The 26,818-nt window shown below is 48.4% G+C and overlaps 2 protein-coding genes across 2 annotated transcripts in view; both read right to left on the reverse strand.

Moving 5' to 3' along the window:
• LOC101625570 (chromosome unknown open reading frame, human C4orf3) overlaps nt 1-1,396 on the reverse strand; it is a 2,866-nt gene extending 1,470 nt beyond the window's left edge. Inside the window, exon 1 of the mRNA XM_012727849.1 lies at nt 1,105-1,396. Coding sequence (XP_012583303.1) covers nt 1,105-1,310 — 206 coding nt within the window. The 5' untranslated portion in view covers nt 1,311-1,396. The remainder of the gene's footprint in view (nt 1-1,104) is intronic.
• Nucleotides 1,397-16,450: 15,054 nt separating this feature from the next.
• On the reverse strand, nt 16,451-19,605 carry FABP2 (fatty acid binding protein 2, intestinal). Its single transcript, XM_004686635.1, has 4 exons — nt 19,539-19,605; nt 18,250-18,422; nt 16,896-17,003; nt 16,451-16,501 (listed from the first exon to the last, which is right to left on the reverse strand). The coding sequence occupies exons 1-4, from the start codon at nt 19,603-19,605 to the stop codon at nt 16,451-16,453; spliced, it is 399 nt and encodes a 132-aa protein (XP_004686692.1).
• Between the last annotated feature and the right edge of the window lie 7,213 nt (nt 19,606-26,818).

Genomic DNA, 26,818 nt, shown 5'->3' on the forward strand with positions numbered 1-26,818 from the left:
AAAAAGAATTACAATATTTGAGTATCATTTTCTACCAAAAAAAAAAAAAAAAAGAGGCAAGGTAGAAAGTGAAAATTGTTCACAAATGGTTTGGCAGAATTTTACGGAAATATTCATCACTTTCATATCCCCTCCACCTCACCACAACCTAAATTGACACCACCCAGCAAACCTAACACAAGGAGGCCTCAGACACAATGAGTTTGTGCTAGAACCTGCAAAAATTGGGGATGAGAACAATTAGGAAGTGTCTATGAAGGAATGCAAACTTATGAACATGAAGATAAAGGGACACTAAACTCATATTGAGAAACTCCAAATCCAGGTTAAAGTCTAAATGAAGGTCAATGTTTGCTGTGTACAGGCCCTCCTTAAGTTCTTTCTTTAGGAAACGATCCCTCTTTAACCTCTCAGTTCTGTTTCTCTTCTTATCCTTTCCCTCACCTCCACCTCCTAAATTCCCCTGAAAGAGAGGTTAGTAAGCGGCAATGAAAATAGTTTTGCCAGCGCAATGTACAAAATTGTGTGATTTAACAGTTTGGTATGTGTGGGCGTGTATGAAACAAAAAAAAAGGTGCTGGGCTTACGGAAGGAGTAACAAGTGTATAGAAGTAACTACTGATATAGGTATAGTGACAAGTATGTCTGGTGAGCAGCGAGACTGCCAGGCACTCTGTGAACAAATCTATTTTGGATAAAAATCTCATTTAATCGTCAGTAAACCCCTATGACCTGGTCACTAAACAAGTGACAAAATCAAGCTCCAAGAAGCTAAATAAATTCGCCAGTCCTTCGTAATTTCGAGCAGGAACTCAAACTTTGCTGGTTTCATCCCAAAAATATGAAACGCGCTTTAAAAAAACAAAGTCCCTGTTCGCACATCTCTTTTAAGATCCCCTCGTCCCAATTCCTCTGCTCCCCGCCACTACCCCTGCCCCCCACCAGTCCCCAGCGGTATGAACTTGCAGTCTATACTCGCAGGAATTCAGTTTCCTTGGCTCCCCCACCCCCCACCAGCCAAAGCAACTTTTTAAAAAGCCCAAACGGAGTAGTAGATGGGCTCTTAAGTTTTCTTCAGCTACAACTTGTGTTCAAAGTACTCACCAGGGCAAAAGATACACGAAGATAAACAAGACCAGATCGAAGAGGATGAAGAGCCAGATATCTAACCAGTAGGAGTGCTTTGGCAGGTGCTGAGCCCCATGCCGAGGGCGTACTTCGTGGTTCGGCCGCTGCCTCCCGGCCTCGTCCACGCCTCGCCGCTCCCGGACCCCGTCCTGACCGCCTCGGGCCGCCGCATCGCCGTCCATCTCTAGCCGCGGCGGCACCGCCACTGTCGGGCTTAAGCGCCAGTGCCGGCACTTCCGCGTTCACGCCGCCGGAAACGAGGGCGAGTCCCACAGCCTACTCAGTCCGCTGGTCCCGCCCCCGGAAACGCTCCGGTCTCACCGCCGCAGGCTCAGTTCCGCGCCGCGGTCTCCTTCCCTGCGTGACGGCTGGCTCGTCGCGCGCCTCCGCGGCAGGTGGAGCGAGCCGACCCGCCCACACCCACCGCTGCCCTGCCGCGCGCTGCGGGATCCAGAGCTGGTTGCTCAGGTTTCGCTGGACCCCGGACGGAAGTCACTGTCACGTCCCATGAGTAGCAGGTGATGAATCGGCCCGGGTCGCTCAGGTGTGCGCTCTCCGCACTCACCCCTGTCCTCTCGCAGCTTTAGGCTGAAGATTGAGGGAGGCCCCTCGGGGGGGTTTTGTGCTGCCCTTATCGTGTTGCACTCACGGGATCCCCGAAACAGCTGTATGAAGTGGGCAGCATCGTGATGCGCGTGACTTCTAAGGGGTATGGAGAGCAAAACGTTAGAATTTTGCCTCCGCCTCGTGGGAGTGAATTACCAAATAAGCCAAAGGTTTGGGGTTGTGAGCCAGCGAAATTGGAATGCTGGCAGAAAAGGGGTGCTTGACTATTGGGAGGACAGACCCACCCGGGGTGCCCAGTTCTGCTTAATTAAGCAGAGAAAGCGTGCACGTTTTCCTTGCTTCTGGTGATGAGGCTGCTCCCCTTCCCGGGGGGTCTGGGTAGGGGGAAGCTCTCACAGGAGACATGCTTTGCTTCAGGAAGAAAAAGAAAGGTAAGAGGTGCTTTTCTTGTCCACTAGGGCCTTTATTTCAAAGTACTGTGTCAGAGTGGATTAGCTTGGGGTCAGATGCTCGTAACCCCTCATTTCTCCTGTCTTGAGACTCACCCAGAGATGTCCCCTACGCGCTCAGTTGGTGTCTGCGGAGAGGAGAGGACTGGGTTAGTAGCAGAGGGTGAAGGAATCTGTCAAGAGAGAACAAAAGTGGCAAAGACCTAATCGAAGCCCATTTCCCCTGTAGGTCAATGAGACTGGCAGGCCTCCATGGCGATCACCTGTGGCCTTGAAGGTGTGAGGTGCTTGGGCGCATGCGTAAGGGGCAAGCGCCGCCCGATAGGGGGGAACACCTGGAGCACGCGAGCGCATGCGCCAGTGGGCACACCTGCGCCTGGAGCTGGCTACAAGGGCGCCGTCAACGCAGCGTGGGGGCGGGAGGGCTACGAGACCGTGAGCTATGGCTGTGCGAGGACCAGCCTGGAGACGCCCAGAGCGATCCCAAAGAAAGAGTAAAGGCTTCTGGGGCCTGGCGGCCTCCTGGACCCGCAGCCGGCCTAGCTCCCACTACATTTGGCGTGAGTTTTACATGCTTACCCACTACATTTGGCTGGATTCAACGCACATGGGTATGGGGCCCTCCGAAGACCCGGGGAGGGTTTGGGGGTGGCAGGCGGTAAGCATGTAGTGCTGCTCTCAGGGCACCTCCCCAGAGTGGCCTGGGATGCATGAGGCTCCGGAGAGGTGCAGAGGACTCTGCACACAGTGGAGAGGCCACTGGGCAGACAGGATGCAGCTCGCAGACAGGGCTGGGGACGAGCGAGCGCCCCCTCGCAGTTCTGCCGAGGAGCTTAAGGACGACGCTGCGGGCACCCTGGCTGCACACCCGCATCTGTTAAATCAGTTCCGCATCCCCGACACCGGTACCCCGACACCGCTGAGCCTAGTTTCTGTTGGAAAGCGTTTTTCTTCTTTCAGAAGGTGCCAATAGCTCCTGCCTGGCTCAGGCCAACTACTTGGAAGCAGCGCTTTTCAGCCATCACGGCCCTTAGCCTCTCCTGGGTGGGTTTTCCAGGGCAGGAGGTTTCGGGGTGTAGCGGAGGCTGCGCTGGTGACTTCTCAGGGAAGGGCTGCTAGTGTTTTCAGTGACGCAGAACCCTGTCGCCTTCCTCTGGAAGATTCAACCTTTTGCAGATAAGCCCAAAAGTCTGAAAAGGTGTCTAAATTCAGAAATGCTTTTACCATTATGAAACAGTGGGCTTTGTGGCATACCCTTCTCATCTGCTCTATGTGGTTCTAGTATGTTCTCTGCGCTACTACTTAATGAACAAAGGAGCCCAGATTGGTAACTCGACTGGTCTGTAAGGCCAGGGTGGAGCGCCTGGTGGCTGGCAGCAGGCTTTCAAATCACTCACTTTTATCAGCACATAAGATTAAAAGCAAGTATCTGTTTATGGGAACAAGGTCAGAATGGGTTTTCACCCACCAGGTGTGAGTTTGATGTGTCTTGTCTTTCGTGCACCCCTGTCAATCTGACGCCCACACTTTGGCCTCGCCAGCTGTCGGGCTTGGGTGTGCCTCACAGGTGTTTTGTAGCAGTCCCAGACTCTTGCTAAGGGGCTTGCACCTGAGCCCAGTTAAGTTTCTCATGGACCTTTCCTTGTTTTAGTCCGTTGGGCTGGGCTTGCCCTCAAGCTTCTCATGATTGCAAGATTCCCTTCTAGAAGCAATCGCCATCAGGACACTTTGAAAAAAAAATAGAGGTTTGTTACTTAAAAGACCAGGAAATTACACAGTACACCTGGACTAAAGTGCAGGGGGAGGAGAAGAAGGGGAGAGGGGTGGTGTGGACAGGAGGAAGAGAGAGTGAAAGCAGGGCCTGAGCCTGGGAATAGGCTTTCTGTGTGGCCAGGGTTCAAGCACTTCCTAACTTCTCTGACTGGCAAATTCAAGTCATAAGAGCAGGGATTTAAAGCAAGCAAAGACAGACCCCGAAACATGAGAGAAACATGTCATGTCAAACTGACCAGCTACCTAGATTAGCTGAGTCTGACAGGATACCTCAGAGTGTGGAAACCTCAGAGAGAGAGAGAGAGAGAGAGAGAGAGAGAGAGAGTGTGAGTGAGTTGGGGGTGGGGGAGGGAGCTTGTTACCCATCACCCTACTGACCAGGTGTTTGCCTTGGCCCTGTCTGAAGTGGGCTGGGTGCCTGTGTCCTCCAGAAAAGTCAGCTGTGGGGAAATGGCAGTTCACCAGGTTAGTCTGCATTTTTGGTCACCTGGATGTAACCTTTGGTATTTGGCAACTGATGAAGTGAACAAGAGGTTTATGACTCAGGCAGCACAGGGTGGCTTTGTGAGCCAGTCACCGCACCTGCTGCCCAGACAAATGCTGTTACGAGGAGGCAGTGCTAAGATTTATCACTTCACAAGAAGCTTGAGGACACTTTCTGCAGAAGCAACCCTTGTGTCGCCTGGGTTTGTCAGCTAGGAAAGGTCCAGCATCACGCCAGTTTGCTGCCTTTCTGGGACCTCCCTGAGCAGTGGGTGATCCTGAGTTTCCCTAGGGGTTTGTGCCTAGACTAACCAGAGTAGACTCACATTGCTTTCTTGGGCATGTCTTCAGGTCCTGCTGTGTCCTGTCGTCCACCTATTCACAGTAGTGACCATTGTCCTATATAGCACGAGTGTGATAAACTAGCATGTGTGTGTGTGCATATGTTCGTGTATGTGTGCTCAGGGTAGAATTGCATTTGTGCTGGACCTGTTGAGTAAGAATGGGTTAGAGCTGATAGTGTTATAACAAAGGTAAAATTGGATTGGCGGAGACTTTCAGTCAGCCTCTTGATAGATGGCCTCAGAAAGGGCAGGCTTGATTCAGAATGGTGGAAAAGACCAAACTGCATGTTTGGCATCATGGCCTAGAAGACCAAACTGAACCGCCACAATGTCTTTTCGCAAAAGCGTTTCATCTCCCGCCGGCCACCAGGGGAGTCAGCAGGACTCTCTCCCTAGAAGCTGGCTCCCGAATGCAGGGGTGCTATGATTTTATGGGGCGGAAGTAGGATGAGAAGAGAGTGAGGGGCTTCGCTCTGAGGCCGAGCCAGTCCAGAGGCCCCAGGTCACTGCGTTTCTCTCTCCGCAGCGGTGTGTCACGAGGCCGTCGGCAGGCAACCACCAACAGCTGCTTGTCCTTGAAGTGACTGTCACTTCAGCGGCTCTCGCAGAGATGGAGCACGATTTCCAAGTTCCCCGAAATACACTTGGAGAGGTGCATTACAGGTGAGTTAAAGTTTAACCACAAGGAGGGGAGAGAGAACAAAGGGTTTGATTCTTGCTAGTCTTGTCTTGGTTAGTCTGGGAGTTTTTGTAAGTTTGGACAGGATTCCGCTCTAGTGAGTAAACCCAGAAAGGGAAGAAAATAAGTGGAAGTGTCCTTTTATTTGGACTCCGGGAAAACCCATGTACGTCATGATTTCGCTGTTTCTGTGGTTGGGAGTTTCCTGGGAACTTTAAGGCCACCTTAATACTGGCTTCTTGGCGGTGCGGATCGGAATCTGACGTGGCGGTCGGGAGGGCTTTCTTTTTCTTGTGATGGTGCTTGGCTGTACTCCGTAAGGACCTTCTCAGGAATGTGGTAATGACCCTTTTTGCTATACGTGTGGTCCTTGGTCAGGAGGGTTGGCTTGTAGGCTGCAGAGACCTGGTGCGTTTACCTGTGCTGATGTCCTGCAGTACCCAGCCAGACCACCAGCCGTCCACTATAGCAACATCCACGCAGTCCGGGGTCAGCAGGTTTTGAGATGCCAGGACGCTCAGCACCCACAAACACTGTTTCAAAGGGGGTAGTTCTTGTTTTCCACCGGGAATATTCCAGACTGTGATAAAGGCCAGAGATAATGCTTTCCGCTCTTTAAATGCAGTTTCTCAATAACCTTTCCTAAAAGTTCTTCATGTCTATGTTTTTATATCATGTTCACCCTAAAGATTGGGAAATTCAGTATGAAATTTTAATGAGTGCACCAAGTTTGCTGACACATCGCTTGCTTAAGTTAGCAAATGAATTTCTCGGTCTGACTCACTCCATTAAGGAATGCTAGAGTGAGAAATCCTCCATTGCCTTCTTCCCTGCTAGAGCATCGTTCTGCCTGGCCTGACGGCACCAGTCCAGGCACTCGGGTGAGGGCAGTAACCAGACACGGGAATAGCCTAACGCTGGAAGCGCAGCTCTGAAACTCACCTCAAGGGGCCTTGGGGGTTCAGGAGGTTTCCTAAGGTGTGTGGTTTCCTCTTGAAATCTGGTGACCTGTGTAAGCGATGCGGTGGAAAATCACTGGGTCAGAACTCTGTGGCTGTCCGTGCAGAACCAGTGGCCTCGTGGCCCGTGACTGCCCGTAAGTCCCCTCTGGTGGGAATAAGTAGAGCCAAGAGGTGAAGAGAAAGGGGGTCATAGGGAGACGGGTAATGCATACTCGGCCTGCTCATTGTGTCTTGTTTTGGTACCATTGGCTTTTCTCAGACTGGGGGTATTTGCTTGGCTAGCTAATGCCACCCGTGGATAAAGACAGGTTTAGCAACTGGGTGTAAAAAGGAAGGACAGGGCTCCATTTTGGGTTGTGCATTTAGCAGCCTGGAGAGCCCCGTCCTTCCCCGGGGATAGCATTGGTCTCCTCAGTAAGGGCTGCACAGCGAACCTGGCAGTTTCAGCAGGGCTGTGGGTAGCCTGTGTAGGGGAGCAGCGATGTGCCTGTAGGCAGGGGGGGTCCTGGTGGGGTTATGACTCCACAAGACTCTCAGATTTTGGCGGAACAGCATGGTTGACTCCTAAAGGGCATCTTGAGTCTATAAGAATGTCTCCACCACACCTCATCAGCAGGAGCCACTGCGCAGTCTAGCTGCAGAGCTGTTCTGGAGTGGAGTGGCAGGAGAATGGAGTCACTGGATTCAGTGTTAGACTGATGTATGGAGTCGGTGACGGACACTGTGAAGACGTGTCACTGTCTTAGAGGCTTGTCAAAGAGCAGGGTGGGCGGAGTCGTGATTGGGGAGCCCAGTGGCTCAGTGGGTAGGGAGGCAGCTTGAGGGTGTGTCTGCTGCCGTAGACACCAGGGGACATGTCCCCGCTCGGCCCCTCCCCAGGATTTCTTGGCAGTGCAACATGAGAATTAGGTAGGCTAGAGTGCTGGGTTTGCTCAGTGCGGATCATAAGGCCTCAGGAGGTTGATGTTCCTGAGGGCCACAGGTTGTTGCTGAGGAAGTACCTGGGAGGAGGCAGGTGAAGGGGCAGGAGGTGAAGCAGAGATAAGACTCTGTGCGTGGCCAGAGTCAGATGTCCCTAGAAATTTGTGTTCCTGGGATTCCACCCTGCTCTCTCCTCCCTCCCTTCTCTTCCAGGGGTTCAGGGCAAGACCATTGATGGGTTCTTTTCCCACACAACCCTGGAAGATGTTGGGGTCTAGGGAGATGATTTTTTTTTTTCTAAAGATTTATTTATTGGTATATACAGAGCTGGGGTACAGGCCAGATACAGGGGCGGTGAGAGGCTTCACCAGAGACAGAGTGGGGAGAGAACAGGCAGATCACAAAGTACATTGCTGAGGGGAGCAGCGGGTGGGCCAGGAGAGGTCTGCGCCATGTGGGTTACCTCCGGGGTGGGGATTGAGCTCAGCTTCTTAGTGCTGTGCTCTAACCCGCTGCGCCACCAGAGAGGGCTGGGAGATAGTTTTTGAAGCTTTCTTTTCTTCATAGCCATTAGGAAGAGAAAACAAAGTCCTCATAATAGCAGCCCAGGGTCTACACCTGGCACAGGTCACACCAGTGTTTCCTCTAGCTACTCTAAATCTAGAGAAAGGGAAAGGTCAGCTTTCACCTTTCAAACTGAGCCCAGCAAGGTTTGGAATTCAGAATTTGAGCCCAGCAAATTAAAGGGTTCTGGGGGTCTGGCATGTTGAGAGTTCTTACCCTCTGCCACCATGCATCAGAGGACTCAGTACCTACCAGCTGCAGAGGCTGTGGCCTGCATCGGGCCAGCCTGCGCATCCTCCTTGCTGCTGAAGTCACTGTGACTGGGAGAGGAAACTTCTACTCTCTGAGCCTGAGCAAAGCTGACACCAGCAGGTCAGCCGGAGAAAAGCATATTCGTTTTATAGTATACATGGTTCCCTTGCCAGGAGAAGGAAGACCTGAGGATGTGAGCAGAGCAAGAAGCCTTTGTACCTTCTAGACACAGACTGAGTCAGACAAAGGAGTGTGGACTAAGCGCAGTCAACTGTGGGTGACTTGGACTGTGTGGCTGCAGGTTTCCAGGTCATGTCCCCACTTCTGGTGATGCGCGTTCCCTCCTCCCGGAACAGGGTCCCTCGCCTGTGGGTCTCGAATCTCTGCCTTTCGACAGACAGTGGAAGGTCAGCGTACCTCTGTTGTTCCTGCTCTTTGCCAGATGCTTTAACTCAGAATTATTATGCAAAGGCAGCATATTTTGGGGCAATCATGCGATGAACCCCTACACTGTACCGCTTGGGTTTTCCCTGGTGGCTGGTAAACATTTTCTCATCGCATTATGAACCTGGGGTTGGTTCAGGAAATTCAAGAGTCTAGTGTGATATCAGTGGGATCTGAATGAAAACATGACTGTGTAGTTGTGTCTTAAATCAACTGCCATGAAATATTTACGAAAGCGTTTTACAATTGATTGTTCCAGTTATAGAATTAGAGAATTGGATATAAATGAATTATTTAAGGTTGTTACAAAAATGCTCAATTTGCATCTATTCAGTGCCTTGCGAATAGAGACAAAACAGTGTATTGTATTAAAGAAAAATAGTGTTGTCCTTTGCTTTGTAGACTTTGGGAGTGAAAAGATGATCACCTGAGAATTAACTAAACTATGGTGTGTCCCAGATCCTCTGTTAGTGGCTTATTAAAGAAGATTCTGATATTAACTGACAGTGAGACTTTACTAAAATTAGGGGAGGCAAGTAAATTGTTGGCTGTACCAGAAATGGAAGTGTTCTCACGGGCAAGAGTGAGTCACTTATTTCTAACTCTTGAAGCAGGTTTGATGAAGGGTTTGGAAAGTATTAGTGTAGAAATAGGCTGTTTTACACTGAACAAAATTGAAGGACAGAGAGCTCTACTTGAGAACTTTCCACCTCGCTTTGATTAACAAATGAAACAATTAGAAATCACTAACCAAAAAAGGGACTTGCACACTAATGTGAACGAGCGCCTGGGCAAACGAGCGTAGAACACTCCACTCAGCCACAGAATATGTTCTATCAGTTGGTAACTCAGCCTGACCAAAATAGATTGCGTATTGACTTTAAAGATTTATTTTTCTTATTTCTGCATATAAGAGCTGGGTTGTAGGCCAAAGGTGGGGGTAAGAGGATTCATCAGACAGAGTGAGGAGCGGAACAGGCCGGCTGACTGCAATACACTGCTGGAGTCAGGGGACAGTGGGCGGGTCAGGAGAGGTCTGCAGCGCCATGTGGGTCAGCTCCCTGGCCGGGGGTCAGACTCATGCTGCAGTGGCTGCTGATGGCTTCACAGTACTGAGACTTCACCCTTTGCCCCACCAGGGAGGCCCCAAGATAGTATATTTACTTTAGAAACAAGGAAGGGTAAGAGTCATAGATTTTCAACATTGCCACTTCACAAAGTAATCCTTCACTAATTCAGAATAAATGACACTGATGCTGATCTCATAATGCCCATTCAGTTGTGCTCCCCTGCTCTTCTAAGCTAGCCCCTTTGAGCCTTCACAGAATGTGCTGAGTGGACTATTTATCTTGTACATCATAGAAACTCAATACCTATAACTTCAGGGCTGTTTTAAGACTGACGTAGACCCAAGCACGTAAGCTCAGGGCTCGTACACTACCCAGCGTCACATAAAATATACTTAGAATGGGCCCTCCCTGGTGGCGCAGCGGGTTAAAGCACAGCACTAAGAAACTAAAGCCACTTCTGCATGAGTTCGATTCCCGCCTGCCCCGGAGGTGACCACATGGCCCAGCAGACCTCTCCTGACCCGCCCGCTGCTCCCCTCAGCAGTGTAATTCGTTGATCTCTCTGTTCTGCTTCCCGCTCTGTCTCTGGTGAATCCTCTCACCCTCCACATCTCTGGCCTGTACCCCAGTTCTGTACGAATAAATAAATAAATCTTAAAAAAAATATATATATACTTGGAATGACTTCATTCCCTCCTGACAGGTTACTGCTCAAGCATCACCTACTCAGGTGACCACCCTATTTAAAATTGCACCCGCGTTCTTACTCCTTGGCACTCTTGAACTCTCTCTTTCTGACTTTGGTTTCTCTGAGGCATCTCATGTACTATATATCTTGCTTTCTCTTTTCCATTCAGTTCTTCAGGAATGTCGCCCCGGGGTAGGTCCTTACGCTGAAAGTGGGATGTAGACTCCGCCCTGCACATCATCAGGCAAAGGGATAACACTCTCCCCCAGTGACTGTCTGATTTTAAAAGTGGCAGTGCTATTCTAGGGATTTTGCTGAGATCCATGATGACAATGAGAATTTGATAAAGTTCCTAATAACCTGAATAGTTCTCCTGTGATACTCACCGTTGAATATTTGGCGCCTCCTGGTACGCAAGACTTGTGAAGAATGGCTTTTGTTGACAAAAATGAAAACTGCTTTAGGGAATTATTCAGAGGAGTAGAAGAAGCCTTTGTATTAATTTATTTTTTTAGTTTGGAAGTTGGAACTGAAGAAGCATGACTATTGATAACTTTGCCCTGCTGGGCACTTACCTGTCCTTTCTGGAACCTGCTCTAGGTGACTGGCTGGCTGGCTTATTTACCCTGCAGGGGCAGCGCTCAGACAGTTCGCGGCTCTGACCAGTAGGCGGCAGTGTTAAGCTGTAGTTCGAGAAAGGCCCAGGGGAGGGAAAACGTTTCATAATTCCTTGAAATGTTTATTCACCACTTCCTCCCCTCCTGACCCTATGGACCCCTCCCTCTTGAACGCAACCCCCAAACAACCTTCTCATCCACCCCGTCTCTCCTCTGAGATGCCCTGGGATGTCTTGTAGCTGGTGTGTAGTTGCTCACACCATACTTAGTCCATAGGAATGGGACTGGCTGTTTAACTTGTGGGGCCCAGTAGACAATGAAAATAAAGGGCTGCTTGTTCAGAACTTACTGAGACTTTCAAGACCGTAACTACACAGCGTTAAAACAAGACAAAGGGTTTTCTGACCTGCACAAGTCGGGTGCCGGTGAGCCAGGGGTGCCCCACTCTGGAAAAATCAATCCTTGTTCCTGTACCTCCCTGGCATATGCATGGGAGGAAACTCCACAGCGGTTTCTTCAGACTCTTAACATTGTCAGGGATTCTAGAAATCATCTAGTTTGGTTGCCTGATTTTAAAGACGATTCAGCCAAATTTCACAGAGACAAAGTGACTCACCCAAAGCCCCCGGCGGGCTGTGTCACAAACTACACTCGGACCACGAGTTCTCACCTAGCAGGCGATACCTGCTGAAGGGGGTGGTCCACACACACTAAATGGGGTATTTTGAAGAAGTTTTATATCCGAGGCTCTTCTCGACGGGAAAAGACACATTCTGTATTATTCACATTATTCATCGCCAGCCGTGGGCTCAGTACCATGCTCCGTGTGTTAGATGTCACACCTCAATTAAGAGCAATCTCAGAATGTCATCACTCACCCTCATTTCTCAAACCGGGAGGTCAGGGCTTGATCTGGCTGGAGCTGGGGCGTCCTCGCCTGTGTACTTACACTGCTGAACATGACTCAAAAACAGACAGCGCAGGGAGGGCCAGAGGCAGGGCTGAGGAGGGAGTGAGCAGAGGGAGCTGAGAGAGGCTGCGGGATAGGCTGTCCCACGGCCAGCCGGCGTGGTGTGTCCCACCCCAGGCAGGACCGCAGAATTCCGATCGAAAGTCTCACCTGAACGGCGGCGACTGTCTGCTAGACAGAAACTGGGAGGCAGGTGGGACCTGAACTGCTGGCCTCCAGGGAGAGTCTGGAGCTCGTGAGGAGGGAGACGGGAGGACCTGTCCATCAGAAAATGGAGCCGAGGGACGAGACACTGAGAAAAGCTGGTGCTCAGAAGCCGGGCAGGAAAGACACGTGGCGAAGGGGGGCCCCTGCATGCAGGTACCACAGTCCAGGCTGCCAGCAGCCACAGGGTGAGACTGTCTGCTGCCCTGCCTTGTAAACCACCTCAGCCACGCTGCTCCTCCCTGCCCTCAGCCCCATTCCGAGGAGCGTGAGCAGCCAGAACATTCCACCTTGGTGGCCAAACCCTCACTGCCGCGCAGGTGGTTGGCTTCAGTCACTGGCCCCGGGCTGCAGGGCCAGGCCAGCACAAGCAGGCTGTAGGCAGCTGTGCCCGCTGCGGGCCGGCACAGGTGAGGGCAGGGACCGCTGGCCTGGGCATTCTTGGCCTGCAGGTGCAGCTCACCTGGCCTCACGGCGTCTGCTCTTGAGCTCACAGCCGCGGCTCCCAGGCTGCTCTGCTGCTGGAGGTGCCAGCCTGGAGGCCGTGGGAGGCCCCACCCGGCCCGAGGGACTGGCAGCTCTGGAGCAGGGCAGTCATGGCGAGGGCCAGCGGCCGCTGCAGCCCATCAGAGTGGCTGGGAGGCCGCTCTCCCCCATCACGTAGGGCAAATTGAGATTCAGAACTTGAATTTTAGTAAGTGGAAAGATAAGAGTGTAGGCAGGTCTGTGGGACTCCAAACCCCATTCTCTGTTCACCGCATGGCTCCTGAGCTCTGGGAAGCCGGAGTCCGCCTCCTGAGCCGGCTCGGGATGGGGCTCGGCCCTGGGTTATCGGGGGCTCTCTGGCGGCCTTCCCGTTCCCCCTTTTACCCGGCTTGTGCTGCCTTGGGACGCTTATCCAGGGCGTTGCCTTCCCGGATCCTCGTGTGAAAGCTGGAACACAGCCGTGTGGCTGGGTCAGAGGGGGTTGGTCGCTTCAAGTCTCCCGGCCCCGTGAGGGCTTTGCCCGGACAGATGGGGGCCTGGCAGCGTTTGGGCGAGGAGTGAGTGAGTGATCTGGCTTTGAATACTAAATGATTCTTCTGGCTGCTGTATTGAAAAAGATGCCAAGGGGGTGGGCAGGGAGGTAAGGCGGGGGAGGCTTTCCCGACCGTGGGTTGGCGTAGTAACCTAGAGGGAGATGAAGGCGACCGAGCCGACCGAGCCGAGGTGACGGCCATGGTGTGGTAGAGTGTGGAACGCCCATTCGTGCTGGTCTGTACTTCCAGAAACGACTGTCGTGTGTCTTCCGTGCAGGCGCTTTGCAAGAGTAGGACTTCGTGACCAGGTGTGCCCCTGTCTGCTCCTCCCGAGCCTCCACTCCCCATGTAAATGCCTCAGCGGGTGCTAGGCCAATCGCCCCCTCTGCCCCTCCATTCTGCTGTGTAGGAAGCTGTTCGCCAGCTGCTCTGGCCACTGCTGCATGTAGCTCCCCATACTCAAGGCTTTTACCTTACTGCTGCCCGCTTTTTCCTCTTTAAGCCTTCTTCCTTCTTGACACCGGACTTCTCAAGTCAAATTGCCTCAGGTTCTGGGTGCCACCAGCTGCACTGTTCCTCTTGCCCAGACCCCATGCCTTAGACAGCCGCTGCCGGGTCAGCACCCTCGCTAGTCCGTCAGCTTGGCATCCCGTCAGGGTCACTTTGCTCACGCAGGGATTAAAGCAACGACAGCCCTAGATGATGGGCAGCTCTCCAGTACTAATAAATGGTAGCAGTCGAGGACACACGTCGTGAAAGAAGAGAGCCTGCCAGGAGGCTGGAAATCGGTCCGAGCCCAGCCCTGTATTTGCCTTATTCTGCAGTCTGGCCCGGCGCATTCTGTTCTGGGGTGCCATCGAGGAACGAAAGGGACACTTGTTTTCTTTAGCTGTTTTTGTTTACAACAGGCTGAGTAATAACATGGATCATAATGTACTGGCCTGAAAGATAAGACCTACATTTCACTCCCATATTCGTCATGCCCTCTATAGACAAGCTAATAAATTTCAGAGTTAGTTCAACCCTGAACACCAGTAAACAGGTAAAAGTACATTGAACCTTTAATTTTTTTTTAAAGATTTATTTATTTATGCATGCAGAGCTGGGGTACAGGCCAGAGGTGCAGGGGCGGTGAGAGGCTTCACCAGAGACAGAGTGGGGAGCAGAGCAGGCAGATCGACGAAGTACACTGCTGAGGGGAGCAGCGGGCGGGTCAGGAGAGGTCTGCCGCGCCATGTGGGTCACCTTCGGGGCAGGCGGGGATCAAACTCGTGCGGAAGTGGCTTTAGCTCCTCAGTGCTGTGCTTTAACCCGCTGCGCCACCAGAGAGGGCCTTGAACCTTTCATTTTAAAATGTGAGAAAATATCAGTCATTACTATTTTCTCTTCAGCAGTGGAAACTGGGCAACTCTGGGGAAAGTTCAGGATTCACGGGGCCTCATCTGTGCGCTCACAGCTGCAGGGCAGGACTCGGAGTGTATCAGCAGCAGGGTTCACCTGCAGAGGGGTGGGGGAGCAGAGGGAGTTGGAGAAAGGCAGGTCTCCAAGGCCACAGATGCCCATATGCCCTACCCCACATCAGGTCCGCGGTGTCCAGCAGTCCAAGCCAAAAGCTGCTCGTGCAAGATGTCTTTCTGAGGCGGCCGGAGCTGGTGGCCCAGTAAGTGATGCACTGGGATCTAGCCCACGGTGGCGGGCACTGTGACTGCCTCTGCAGTAGCCAGGGGCACTAGCCCGAGGCTGTACCTGGAGGCGGGTGGGTGTGCCCGGGCAGGGGCCGTGGCTGGGCGTTGCTGCAGGGGCGGAGCGGTGGACAGCTCTTAGTGGGGTGCCCTTCGGCAGCAGGGGCAGCTCTTCACAGGCACCTGCAGAAGCAGAGCCAGAGGCTGGAGCGGCACCAGGTGGTCACGTGGTCGGGAGCCCTCAGTGGTCGGGGGCCCTCGGTGGTCGGGGGCCCGGTGATTGGAAGCCATGCGGAAGGCAGGAAGCGGGTCTAAGCGGCATCGCAGGAATCATATAGGGTTAAACTTTCTCCATCCAACTTACTTCCCTAAGTGAAGTGTCCTTTGGTTCCACCCATGTGTCCTTGGAAAGGATGAATAAAGATGTCATCCTTTATAACTAAGTGGCATTTGTGTGTGTGTATGTGGGTATGTGTGTGAGTGTGTCTGTGTCACCTGCCTTCTCCATTCATCTGGAGAGCACTTAGGTTTTATTATATTCTCAAGTGATTGTCTCTCCACATTCTGATGTACTAACCGTAAGTACACCATGTTTGCCAGAGTCTGCTGTTTACTAAGAACTATCTAAATATGCCGTTATCCTCATCAGTATAGGAAGGGACTACTCAAGATAATCTGGAAGTAATGGCTTAAAAATTGGCATCCCTCTCCATGGCCAAATAGGTACCTGAAGTCCTTAAAATAGGGCAGGTGAGGATGTGAGTGGAAGATGGGCATTGTGTGTGCTCATGAATACAGAAGGGAGCCGGCCAGTTCTCAAAGACTGCTCAGTGGCCCTGGAACATCAGAATCACTTGGCAGTCTTGTGAAATCTCTGGTTCTGTTTCCAGAGATTCTGGTCTAGTGAGTTACAGTGGAGATTGAAAGGCAAGGACTTCTTAAATCGAGGGTGAACCTCATTATTAGCCAAGCCTGGGCAATCATTAACAATATAGGAAGTTAGTGTAATTCTTTGATTCAGTACACCAGTTGTTTGCTATAGCATTGTGCTCAGCAACCTATGTGCCAGACTGGGGAGATCTACCAGTCTACACCCAAGAAGGTTAAAGAGGAAGCCTATTAAAATCAGGATGTGATTAGCTCTGTGTTGTGAGTTTATGGGACTACTTATTTGGTATTTGCTTTTCTTATTTCTAAGTTTTCTGGTTGAGCAAGGTTTCAAAGCGTCCCATGCAGTCTGTGTTTGTAGTTTACCCAACATGGAGAGGAACAAACAATGCAATTGCATCAGTGCACAGGTCATACAGAGGTTTTCTTTTTCTTTTTCTTTTTCTTTTCTCTAAAAGAGAGGCCACTTCGAGAGAGAGGTGTGGGAGCAATATTTATTCATGTTTGTTTCAAGTCACAAATTCTTTTAGAGCACCAATGAATTTACATGGTAGAGAATGTAAAACAGGTCCAATCCTAATTTTTACTTGTTTGGTTTTGGCAAGACTGGAAATCAAGCCATTGGCCAATGTTTATAAAAATTCCTAATCAACGAGTAACTTTATATGTAGTCAGAGAAAGACAGTTCTGGTACAATATAGATTTCCATCCAGTTTGCATTGTGGTCTGTGTTCCAGGCATACAGCTTACTCCCTTTTGAAAATCCTCATGGCTTGTACGCCTTCATACACATAAGTCTGAAAGGGTGAGCAAACATAGGAAGAATTTGTCATTAAAGATTAAGGCTAAACTAAGAATAACATTAGCTTTATAGCTTTGAAACGAGTTGGAAGTATACTTAAGGTGAATGCATTTTATATAGAAATATAAGTAAAATAAACCCGTTTTGGTTTGTAGTTATTTACATTTTCAGGTAGAAACCCATGTATGTGACCGGTGGCTTCATAAATGTGCATTCAGATTCACACATCCTTTTCCATAAATAGTTACAAGACAGTACATTTTAAAACAGTAAGATTTATGAGAAAAGTTACAACCTATTTACTGTAGGTTTAACTCAGCAACCACAAAAAAGATTACTGTGACGTAGTTATCTTTGTGCCAAATAGCTACAATCCTTTTGCAACTCACCTGGACCATCTCACCATTCACAACTTCTCGGACAGCATTCAGTTCATTTCCATTGTCTACCCGCTTGAATTTTCCAACAAGTTTTTCTCCCTCCAGGTTCCAAGTCCCCTATGTTAAAAAATAGAATTTTAAGGGTGTTGCGCATGTTAGGCGTCGTTCTAGCCTCTGTAGCTCTGCTTGTTGAGTCTTGCCAATGAAATGACATTGTCTCTGTTGGACAGATGAACAAAGTGACACGCTGTCCCACTCACGGTCACACAGCCAGGCTTGGATGTAGCTCTGGCATATTTGCTGGTCACCATTATGTTCCTCTCACACAGTAGCTTCCAAATGAAGCAGATGAACAGGGCTTCTCTTTTCTAAATGTTTCATGCTAAAAGGGCTGTGCTAACTTTAGTCATGGTTCTAATTGGTAAGGCTAGTAACTGTCCTTGCTTTAATTAGGTAATTGTTCTAGTAGTTAATCTTTGACAGCTTAGTTGTCATCACAGACATACATAATTTAACGGGAAAAATTCTAAGTCCAAAAAGGATTTTCAAAAATCAGTAGAAAAATTGGAGTCTCCTAAAATTTTCTCTTAAACATTAAGCAGTACTGCACCCCCCCCAACCCCTGGTGGTACAAATGGTTAAGTCCTAGCACTATGAAGCTGTGGGCAGCCACTGAAGCAGGAGTTCGATCCCAGGCCAGGATGCCAACCCACGCAGTTCAGCAGACCTCTCCTGTCTCACCCACTGCTCCCTCAGCAGTGTATTTCTGTCAGTCTGCCTGTTGTGCTCCCCACTCTCTCTCTGGTGAGTCCTCTCAACCACCCCTTCCTCCACCCACCCCTCTGGCCTATACCCCAACTCTTGTAACCATAATAAAATAAATCTTTAAAAAAAATTAAGCAGTATATTCCAGGACCTGTGCTATATAGCATTATACCATTCTCTGTCACCACGCATTTTCCCCTAGTATATTAATTTACCTTATTATTTTATTCATTTATTAAATGCCTATTAAGTTTAAGCTGCATAATTGGAAAACTTTGTGGCTGGTAGATAAGTAAAGTTGAAAACACTGAACCTTAGATTTCTTTATGAAATCTGAGTTTATATTAAGTCAGTCTAAGGATGTTTTTCTAGCTCAAATTCTTTACCGAGGTGGTGTAAAAATGAAAACATTGAAAACATTTTAACATTCTGCTAATTTGGGCACTATATAATGTGGATAAACTATGAACTGTTTCATTGCATAAAAGAGACCAGCATTAATTAAACCTTCCAGTGACACATAGCAGAGATGATCTTAGTATAGACTAGAAAAATCAAGAATGCATCGCTTATTAAAAAAAAAAAAAAATGGCCTTACAGAGAGTTCAGTTCCATCTGCCAGAGAGTAGTTAAAAGTTACACCAAGTTCAAAAACAATTTCGATGCTTCGAAATGTACTGGATTCTTTGACGGTGAATTTATTTCCATCCTGTGAGATTGTCAGTTTCAGATTGTCATGGGCTGCAAGCTTCCTTTTCACCACGTTAATACCTGTGAAGGGAAACAGGTCGGAGAAAATGGAGTCCAAGTGCCATAAAAAAAGTAGTTATGTGTTTGTACTCTGTGACTTTGCCTATGCATGAGACCATTCAGATTGTTTCTGCAGAGAAGCTTTAAGCTGGTCAAGTCCAGGGTACCGGCTTAAACTATTTTTTTAAAACTTAAAAACTAAATGACGCATAAAAGTGTAGAATCTTAGGTCTAAGCATTTTTAAATAAAGTCAGCTAGTTTGTGTTTCATCATTAAATCAATCAAATTCTAAAAATTTTGAATGAAGGATTAAGCTACAGTCACACAGTTATAAGTCAATGAAACTTTAATTGCACCTATACTTTACCCCTTTTAAAAAATACCTCTTTGCTTTATATAATAGCTTTTAAAATTTGAACTCCATAATTCTTTCTCTGACATCTCTGTCACAAAAATGTGGACATTAGCACATACTATAGTAAAATGCTCTATTCTGAGACGATACAAATTTAAACTTTGAATTCCTGAAATGTAGATATAATCGATGCAGACTTTAGAGAACATGACAGAAATGTGTGTGTGAGCTGTCAGAATATTGGGTTAGCTATTAGCATCAGCTAAATAAAAACTATAGAATCATAAGATTATTCCAAAGTTTCACAAGTCAGAAGAAATGATTTTAAATCCAATTTACTAGGACTGTGATTTTTGAGAAAACACCTTTCCATCAGTTTTGTATATGGCCTTTGTTTTCCATGCCTAGAATTCCTGTTTCAAAGTCTGTAAGGGAGGCGAGAAGAAGGACTCATCACATTGTCATTTTTGGCTCTACCAAAAAAAAAAAAAAAAAATTTCAATGACATAATCATTCACTGAAGAGTGAAAAGAGTATATCTTGATTTCTTTCTTGTATTTCATAGGACAGCATACAATATTCTTTCCTTCCAATGTGAGACAATGTATTCTTCATGTTAGAGGTTGTCATATGGTTTTCCCTACTCTGAGCCATCACTCATTATTGTAAACCCTCTTCTTCGCAACATGAGCCATTCCCTAAACTGAGACTTAGAAGTTGTTAGAGAACAAAATATCTGCAAGAAACCAAAGACAAAGCCACAGAAGAATTGAGTTCTTACCCATTTTCTCCATGAACTTGTCATAGTTCTCGTTGCGCTCTACCTTCCAGCTGCCGATTAACGCCATGGTCATTGAGTGGAGATGGCCAGCAGACGGTCTGAGGCTCAGGCCTGACTTACAGAATTTATTCTGTTTCTTATCTCCAAAATAACTTTATCTTATGATGTGGATGTTTAAAGTTCAAGAGGTCACCTAACTACATTCACACCAAAGCGGTCTAATTCCCCATGCTGTAAACTCCTTAACGCTCCACCTGAAATTCAGATGAATGAAAACAGCAGCATACCTAGACTGTCTTATCCTTTATTTGGGGGGCACATTTATTTCAAGAACTGGACTACATCTTATCTCAGGGTAGTTTTTCTGTGTTCATGTTCAAAGTGCACACTAAGTGCAGTGGAGGTAACAACGTAAAATGCCTATCATGGAACATATGGAGTTTGCCTATCAGTGACCTATCCCTGTTTTACAGTTGCAATTACCTTGTAAAGTCAGACTTTGTGACCAAACACCTCTGCAAAATTAATAGGACAGAGATGGAAAATTTCTTAGTCTCTTTCTTGCATGTCTTTTGGCTTGTGTTTGGGTTGCCGGGAGCTTGGATCGCTACCCAGGCAGCTGCCACGGCTTGTGTTTCATTTCTGGGATGGAGACAGGACACTGAGGAAAATTTCAGGAGGTGGACATGTGGCTGGGGACATGAAAGATCAGCTTTGAGAATCTCCTGTGGCCAGGCATCTGCTATGCCAAGGGCAAAGTCATTCCTTTGCTTTACTCTCACTCCCTCTCGTGGCCAAAGTAGGTAGGCAGAGTCTGTGGGCGTGTGGATGGAGGGCAGCCAGAAAGGAGCAAGAAGCAGAAAGTCACCATCTCCACTCGCCACTGCAGTGCGGTTCTGAGCTGGTGGAGAAAACACCTGAACTTCCCAGGAGATGTGCGATTTGGATTCTTAAGTAGCTTGAAAAGAAAGACAAAGTTCTGTGAGTGAATAAGACTAGGGAACCTCCTGGAAACTAAGACAGGCTGTGGCACGTGTGCAAAGTATTTTTTTGAGGTTGAGGAAAGACATTTGACAGGACATCGGGGAATAGAATCATTTATTGTATCCATTGGGCACACTCTTTCAGTTGTCCACTTAAAAAGAAAACTGCCTCTAGCTCCATTATTTATTTTTTAAACACTAGTAGAAACTTCAGAATATACAAAAATGGGGGAGGTTGGCAGGAGAGCAATCTCAGCATGGTAGGCGAATAACAAATTCTTCCATTTAAACCCTTGTTTGATTTAAAAAAAAAAATCTTCCCTTTGTTTTTCTCTCCTCTGGCAAAGATAACAAACACCATATTACTTGGGAACCATCCCATAGTTACTGCATTTTTTTCCACTTACAGAAGAAAAGTTTATGGTTCCTCTTTGGCTAAGGACTAAATAGTGTCTCAGGTAGTGCACTGCATATGTTGAGCTGTGAATTGAACGGAGCTAATGATGGAGCTAATCTTAATGGATTAGAGAAATAGGTATCTGTGTGCTTGGAGCGGAAGTGTCCTAGGGACTTCGGAAATAGAAGGACCTCAGCGTCAGTACTGCCTCTCAGCCCTTGCTATCTCGAATGTGGCCAGAGCTCAGTCTCTTTGACCCCTGGGGCCTAATAACAGGTGTATAGACTCAGTAACTTACTCAGTTTTTCTTCTCTTTCCCTGAGAACGAAACTCAGACAGCAGTAATGAACTGGTAGAAATATCCTAGGTCTTAAACCACTTGGTACTTGGTACAGAAAAGCCATGTCTACAGCTGTTTGTTAGAAGGCCTGACAGCTGCTTATCTCCTGTCACTGACACCAGGGGTTCGCTTGGGCTGGGTGTGATTTGCCTGGTAGGGACAGCAAGGTGCATCTTTCTGCTCTGTTCTTAGAGCGATTGGAATTAAAGCCCCTGATGTAGGCAGGGCAAAGTAGAATGGCTTCTTACTGCTTCCTAACGTGACCTCGCTCTATCTCAGGGCCGCCTTCAACTTCCCGGGAGGAGCAGATTAGGGTTGGGAGAAAGCAACAGGACTCAAGCAAACCTGCTAACAGAGGGATGTGTTCACTGGTAGACTGCCCTGTGGCTGTAGCAGTGACCTACTCCAAGGTCACTTTGGGTCCCTATTCCTTCATATAGTGTCTTCCTTGAACATTTTTATTGAGCACATCAAAAATTTTTTTTAAAGATTTGTTTATTTATGCATTACAGAAGTGGGGTACAGGCCAGAGGTGCAGGGGCGGTGAGAGACTTCACCAGAGTCAGAGTGGGGAACAGAACAGGCTGACTGGCAAAGTACACTGCTGAGGGGAGCAGCCGGCGGGTCAGGAGAGGTCTGCCGGGCCATGTGGTCACCTCCGGGGCAGGCGGGGATCGAACTCATGCGGAAGCGGCTTTAGCTTCTCAGTGCTGTGCTCCAACCTGCTGCGCCACCAGGGAGGGCCTCAAATTTTTAATAGTTAGCCATCTTCATTCCCTAACTCTGTAGCTCCCCAATTCCTATACCTCACCAAGAAAGGTTATCAAGAGCCTCTGGGCTAGTTGCTCTGACCCCTCTACTGATGATATGGTTGGCCTTCCACTTGGGGCAGAGCCAGCACTTGACTTCCCGTTCTCCGATCACACCGGGGATTAGTGTCCTGAGGCTTAGGTGTGCATGTGGGTACAGGTGCTGTGGAGGAAGCAGGGTGTTAAGAACATGCACATTGCTGTAAGTCAGCATCCACCTACACTACGTTAGGATCACCTGTCAAGGTTCGATTCTTCACTGTCTGTGGACCTACCATAGCTGATGTCCCCGCCTGCCTCCCCTCAGCCCCTTCTCATAACCACTCTTGGTCTTGTAGTGTGAAAGGTGTTTGTTTGCTTCCTTTGCTTTAGTTTCTCTATAGCACATGAGAGTGGAACTGTGGGGTTTTGTGTGCTCAGTCTGACTGTCACACACACAGCAGCCTGAGTCCCCCACGCCGTTGCAGAGGTCGTGTCCGGTCTGCTCGGTTGTGTCCCGTCTGCGTCAGGACCCACACCCCTTGGTCCAGCAGCTGTGGGTGGCACATAGGTTTTTCCAGCTCTTGGCTGTTGTAAGAAATGTTGCAGTAAGCAGGGTGTGTATGTTTCTAGGAAATCATGTTCTCTTATGTTTCAGGTAAGTACTCAGAAGTGGTATCTGAGATCATGCGGAATTTCTATTTTTAATTACTTGAAGATTCCCCCTACTGCTTTCCATAATGGTTTATATCCCGGTGAACAGAGTTTCCCTTCTCTTCCTCTCCAACACTTTTCTTCTTTTTTGGTTAATAGCCAAGGAATCCCATTGTATGGCAGGAGGGAACCTTTCCTAGAGTCTTTTTAAAAATCTTATTTATGGGAAACAAACTTGGGCAAGACTTGTGTAATCACCGCAGAGTTTGGGAAGTCTGGTTTTCAATCCCAAGAAGTTTAACTTTCACACATCAGAAGAAAGCTGTGGTCTTATATAGTCTTTTAGGGCCACATTAGAGGAGGATTTGAAGGACAGATAGAAGCATCAAGCTTCCTTTCCACTTCTTACTCGTGAGTGGAGAACGAGGGAGAATTCTAAAGTTAGCCTACCACGCTTACTGTCTTCTGCTTTAACCACATGCCTCTAAATTTGGGGACATTAGGAGCCATTAATTGCCTTAGAATCTTGCGGTGGCTGGTTGGTTTTCTTCCCAGAAGGCTAAGGAGTTGCAGCAGTACACACGAGGGTTTCTGTGCAGAAGGGCGGACGCTGGAGCCCGAGCCGTAGCCATCCTACAGCGCCTGTGTGTCACCTGGGTGACCTCGTATTCAATCACGAGTCCTTAGTTCCTTCATCTTCTGCCTTGAGCTTTGTAATCTGCGTCTACCCCCAAAATAACGAGGTTCCTTCCAAGCAGATGTGCGGCTCATCTTCTAGGCCCCTCGGACCACAGAGGAAGAGGGTTTGCATTATGTCACAGCCACATCCAAACCATTAGCGTTCTTCCTTTTATTTAAAAAACAAAAGAACTTTTCCTTTGAGGTCATTCCTCATTTGGCTGTTGACCTTCCGGGCAGTTTATCATCGCTGACTATCAGCTGTTCCCATCTAGCACTATCTGTCATCTGTCACTGAAAATCTAGTCTCCTGGCTCATCTTCTGTGTCCTGCCAGCGCCCTGGGTGACCTCAAAGTCCATGCAGATAAGCCTCCTGCCGCACCCCATGCCGGCCCCACCGTCCCTTTACCTCCTCATCACTAGAGACCTTCCTTGACTTTACTCTTTCTTGGCATTCCTCTTCTCTCGTTTCCCAAATTTCCCACCAGCAGCTCTGCCTTAGCCAAGACGCCTGTTTTCAAGTGACATCTTCAGATCTGTTTCCGCGCCACACCATCTCCCTGGGCCCGCTCTGTTTTCAGGGTCTTGGTTGCCGTCACCTCGGCTCTAGAATTTCCAGGCCGCTCTTCTGCCAGGCACGTCCGTACATATTGCGCTGACTGCACCTAACTCAACATGGCTAGAAAGCAACTTTGCTCCCCCAGAGATGTTCTCTCTAATTTCGGTATCGGCGGGCAGTCTTGCCATCCCAGGAATCATTCTAAAGTCTTTCCTCCCCTTTATTTCTGCCATTTTCATCTTACCAACAAACCAAATCTGTTTTACTCTGTGGTGTTGCTTAAATACACCACCTTTCTTCTTGTTCCTAGGTAGATGCCTTCTCTCTCCTTAACCCCTGCAATCATCTCGTAAATGTTTTCCCTCCTCTAGGCTCCCACAATCCATTCCGCCAGAAGAATCACCTTCGGGCAAATCTGCCATGTCCTGTCTTTGCTTATGATCACACAGGGGTTCCCTCTGGCCAGGGCACAACTCTAAATCCCTTGCCTCTCCTCTTCACCCCCTTGCTCTTCTCTGCCCGAGGTGCTGTGACCCCTCAGCTCTCTGGTCTTTGTCCACCCTCTTTCCTCTGCCTGGAGCCGGCCCCTCGTCCACGTTCCTGCTCCCGGTTGGGCTGGTGTCCGTGCCGTGGCTCCAGTGGCCGCAGCGTGACCCTTCACTCTGTCAGGACCTGGCTGTGTGGCTCATACCGGTTGTTCACCTATTTGTTTCTTTTTTCTTTCTTTTTTAAATTTATTTATTTATTCGTACAGAACTGGGGTACAGGCCAGAGATGCAGAGGGTGAGAGGCTTCACCAGAGACAGAGTGGGGAGCAGAACAGGCAGATCAACGAAGTCCACTGCTGAGGGGAGCAGCGGGTGGGTCAGGAGAGGTCTGCCGCACCCTGTGGTCACCTGCGGGGCAGGCGGGGATCGAACTCATGCGGAAGTGGCTTAAGCTTCTTTGTGCTGTGCTTTAACCCGCTGCGCCACCAGGGAGGGCCCTCACCTATTTGTTTCTTTTAAGACATTTTCATACTTGAGTGGGGAGGAGAATACAGCAGGCTTCAGAGCTCTTGTCACCCTGTAGAAATGTATTTATGGGCGTGTCTCCCTGGTGGTGCAGGGGTTAAGTCGCAGCACTATGAAGCTGTCCCCGGCCACTGTGGCCTGAGTTTGATACTCGGCCAGGGAGTGACCCACAGGGCGCGGCAGACCTCTTCTGCCTCACACACTGCTCCCCTCAGCAGTGGATTTCAGTCAGTCCACCTGTTTTGCTCCCTACTCTGTCTCTGATGAATCTTCGGTCCCCACCCCTACCTCTGGCCTACACCACAGTTCTTATATGCATCGACACATAAAAATAAATCTTTCAAAATGGCTTCTTGGAAAGCATGTGATCATGTGAATACCTAGTGGGCTCACCACCTCCTCTGCCAGTGGCCTCTACATGGCCTCACTGGTGAACCTCCATTTGCAGACTGATAAAAGAAAGCTAATTGCAGTTAATTAAATCCAAACTGTCTACTTGGTAACAAAAGACTGCAGGGACTGTGCTTCCACAGGCTTCAGGGAGAGCATTGATTGGCTTTGCTGTTCCTTTGGTGTTTAGCGCTATGCCAAAGAGAATCACACTGAATGGGAAGTCTACCGTGAAAATCTGTGATAACTGTGGACGTACTTGAAAACACAACTAAGCACAAAGAAAAGTAAAAATCACTCAAGGATCTCCTCTCCTGAGGTCATCATTTATAGATGTGTGTGTGTTTGTAATATCCATTTATATATGGCATATATTTACACAGATAGGATCTTACTAATAGATTGTTTTGTAAACATTTTTTTTTTAGATTTATTATTCATACAGAACTGGGGTACAAGCTAGAGATGCAGAGGGTGAGAGGATTCACCAGAGATAGAGTGGGGAGCAGAACAGGCAGATCAACGAAGGGGAGCAGTGGGCGGGTCAGGAGAGGTCTGCTGCGCCATGTGGTCACCTCGGGGGCAGGCGGGGATCGAACTCATGCTGATGTGGCTTTAGCGTCTCAGTGCTGTGCTTTAACCTGCTGCACCACCAGGGAGGGCCTGTTTTGTAAACATTTATAAGATTATATCAGTATTTCCCATTTCATTAAAAATTCCTCTAAATGTTGAAGATGTTTTAAAAAATCATAGGTTAATGTGCTATTAATGTATGTAACTTAGAAAATACAAAAAGAATGGGGATATGTAATTCAACCACTGGGCAAAATTCCTATAATATTTACATATGGCCCTATTTTTACGTGTATGCACAAGTTTGTACATATATATGTTGTGCACACATGTAGATGCAGGTGTATATTTCCCAGAATTCCTGGGTGCACGTGTGTGTCTTGACATGTAACTGTGCACACATGTTTCTGTTGCCAGCCCGCACACACATCTTGATTTGATTACCTTTCAATTTTAGAAGTTTTCATTCGGCACCAAATATGGGAAGGGTTGGAAGGACCCTTCTGGAAGGAAAGACCAGCTAGGTACTACTGTAATGTTGCTGAGAAGTGACGAAAAATAAAGATGCTGAAAGTGAGGTTGAGAAAAGAGAACCGCAGAGTGTGGGAAGGCCTGGGTGACTGAGGTGGGATCAGCAAACAGACAACAGCCGTCCCAACCGTCCCAGGCCACGAAAGACTCTATCTCCTGGGCATAGTCCTCCTTGCCAGCTTGCTCACGCATGTGGAGACCAACCTTTGAAATGCAGATAAAGTCTGTAAACAAGTCAGTCAGTCAGACATTGACATTTGTCCCCAGTAAATGTTTCTCTGCTTTTCAAGTAGTTATTTGCTTCTTAAATCATGTCTTGTTGAAGGAAACAGGTACTTTTTTTTTTGTCATAAGCTCTTCTTACGGTAACTTA

Source organism: Condylura cristata, unplaced genomic scaffold, assembly GCF_000260355.1.
Source record: "Condylura cristata isolate star-nosed mole 26May11 unplaced genomic scaffold, ConCri1.0 scaffold00021, whole genome shotgun sequence".
In the NCBI taxonomy this organism is placed as follows: Eukaryota; Metazoa; Chordata; class Mammalia; order Eulipotyphla; family Talpidae; genus Condylura; species Condylura cristata.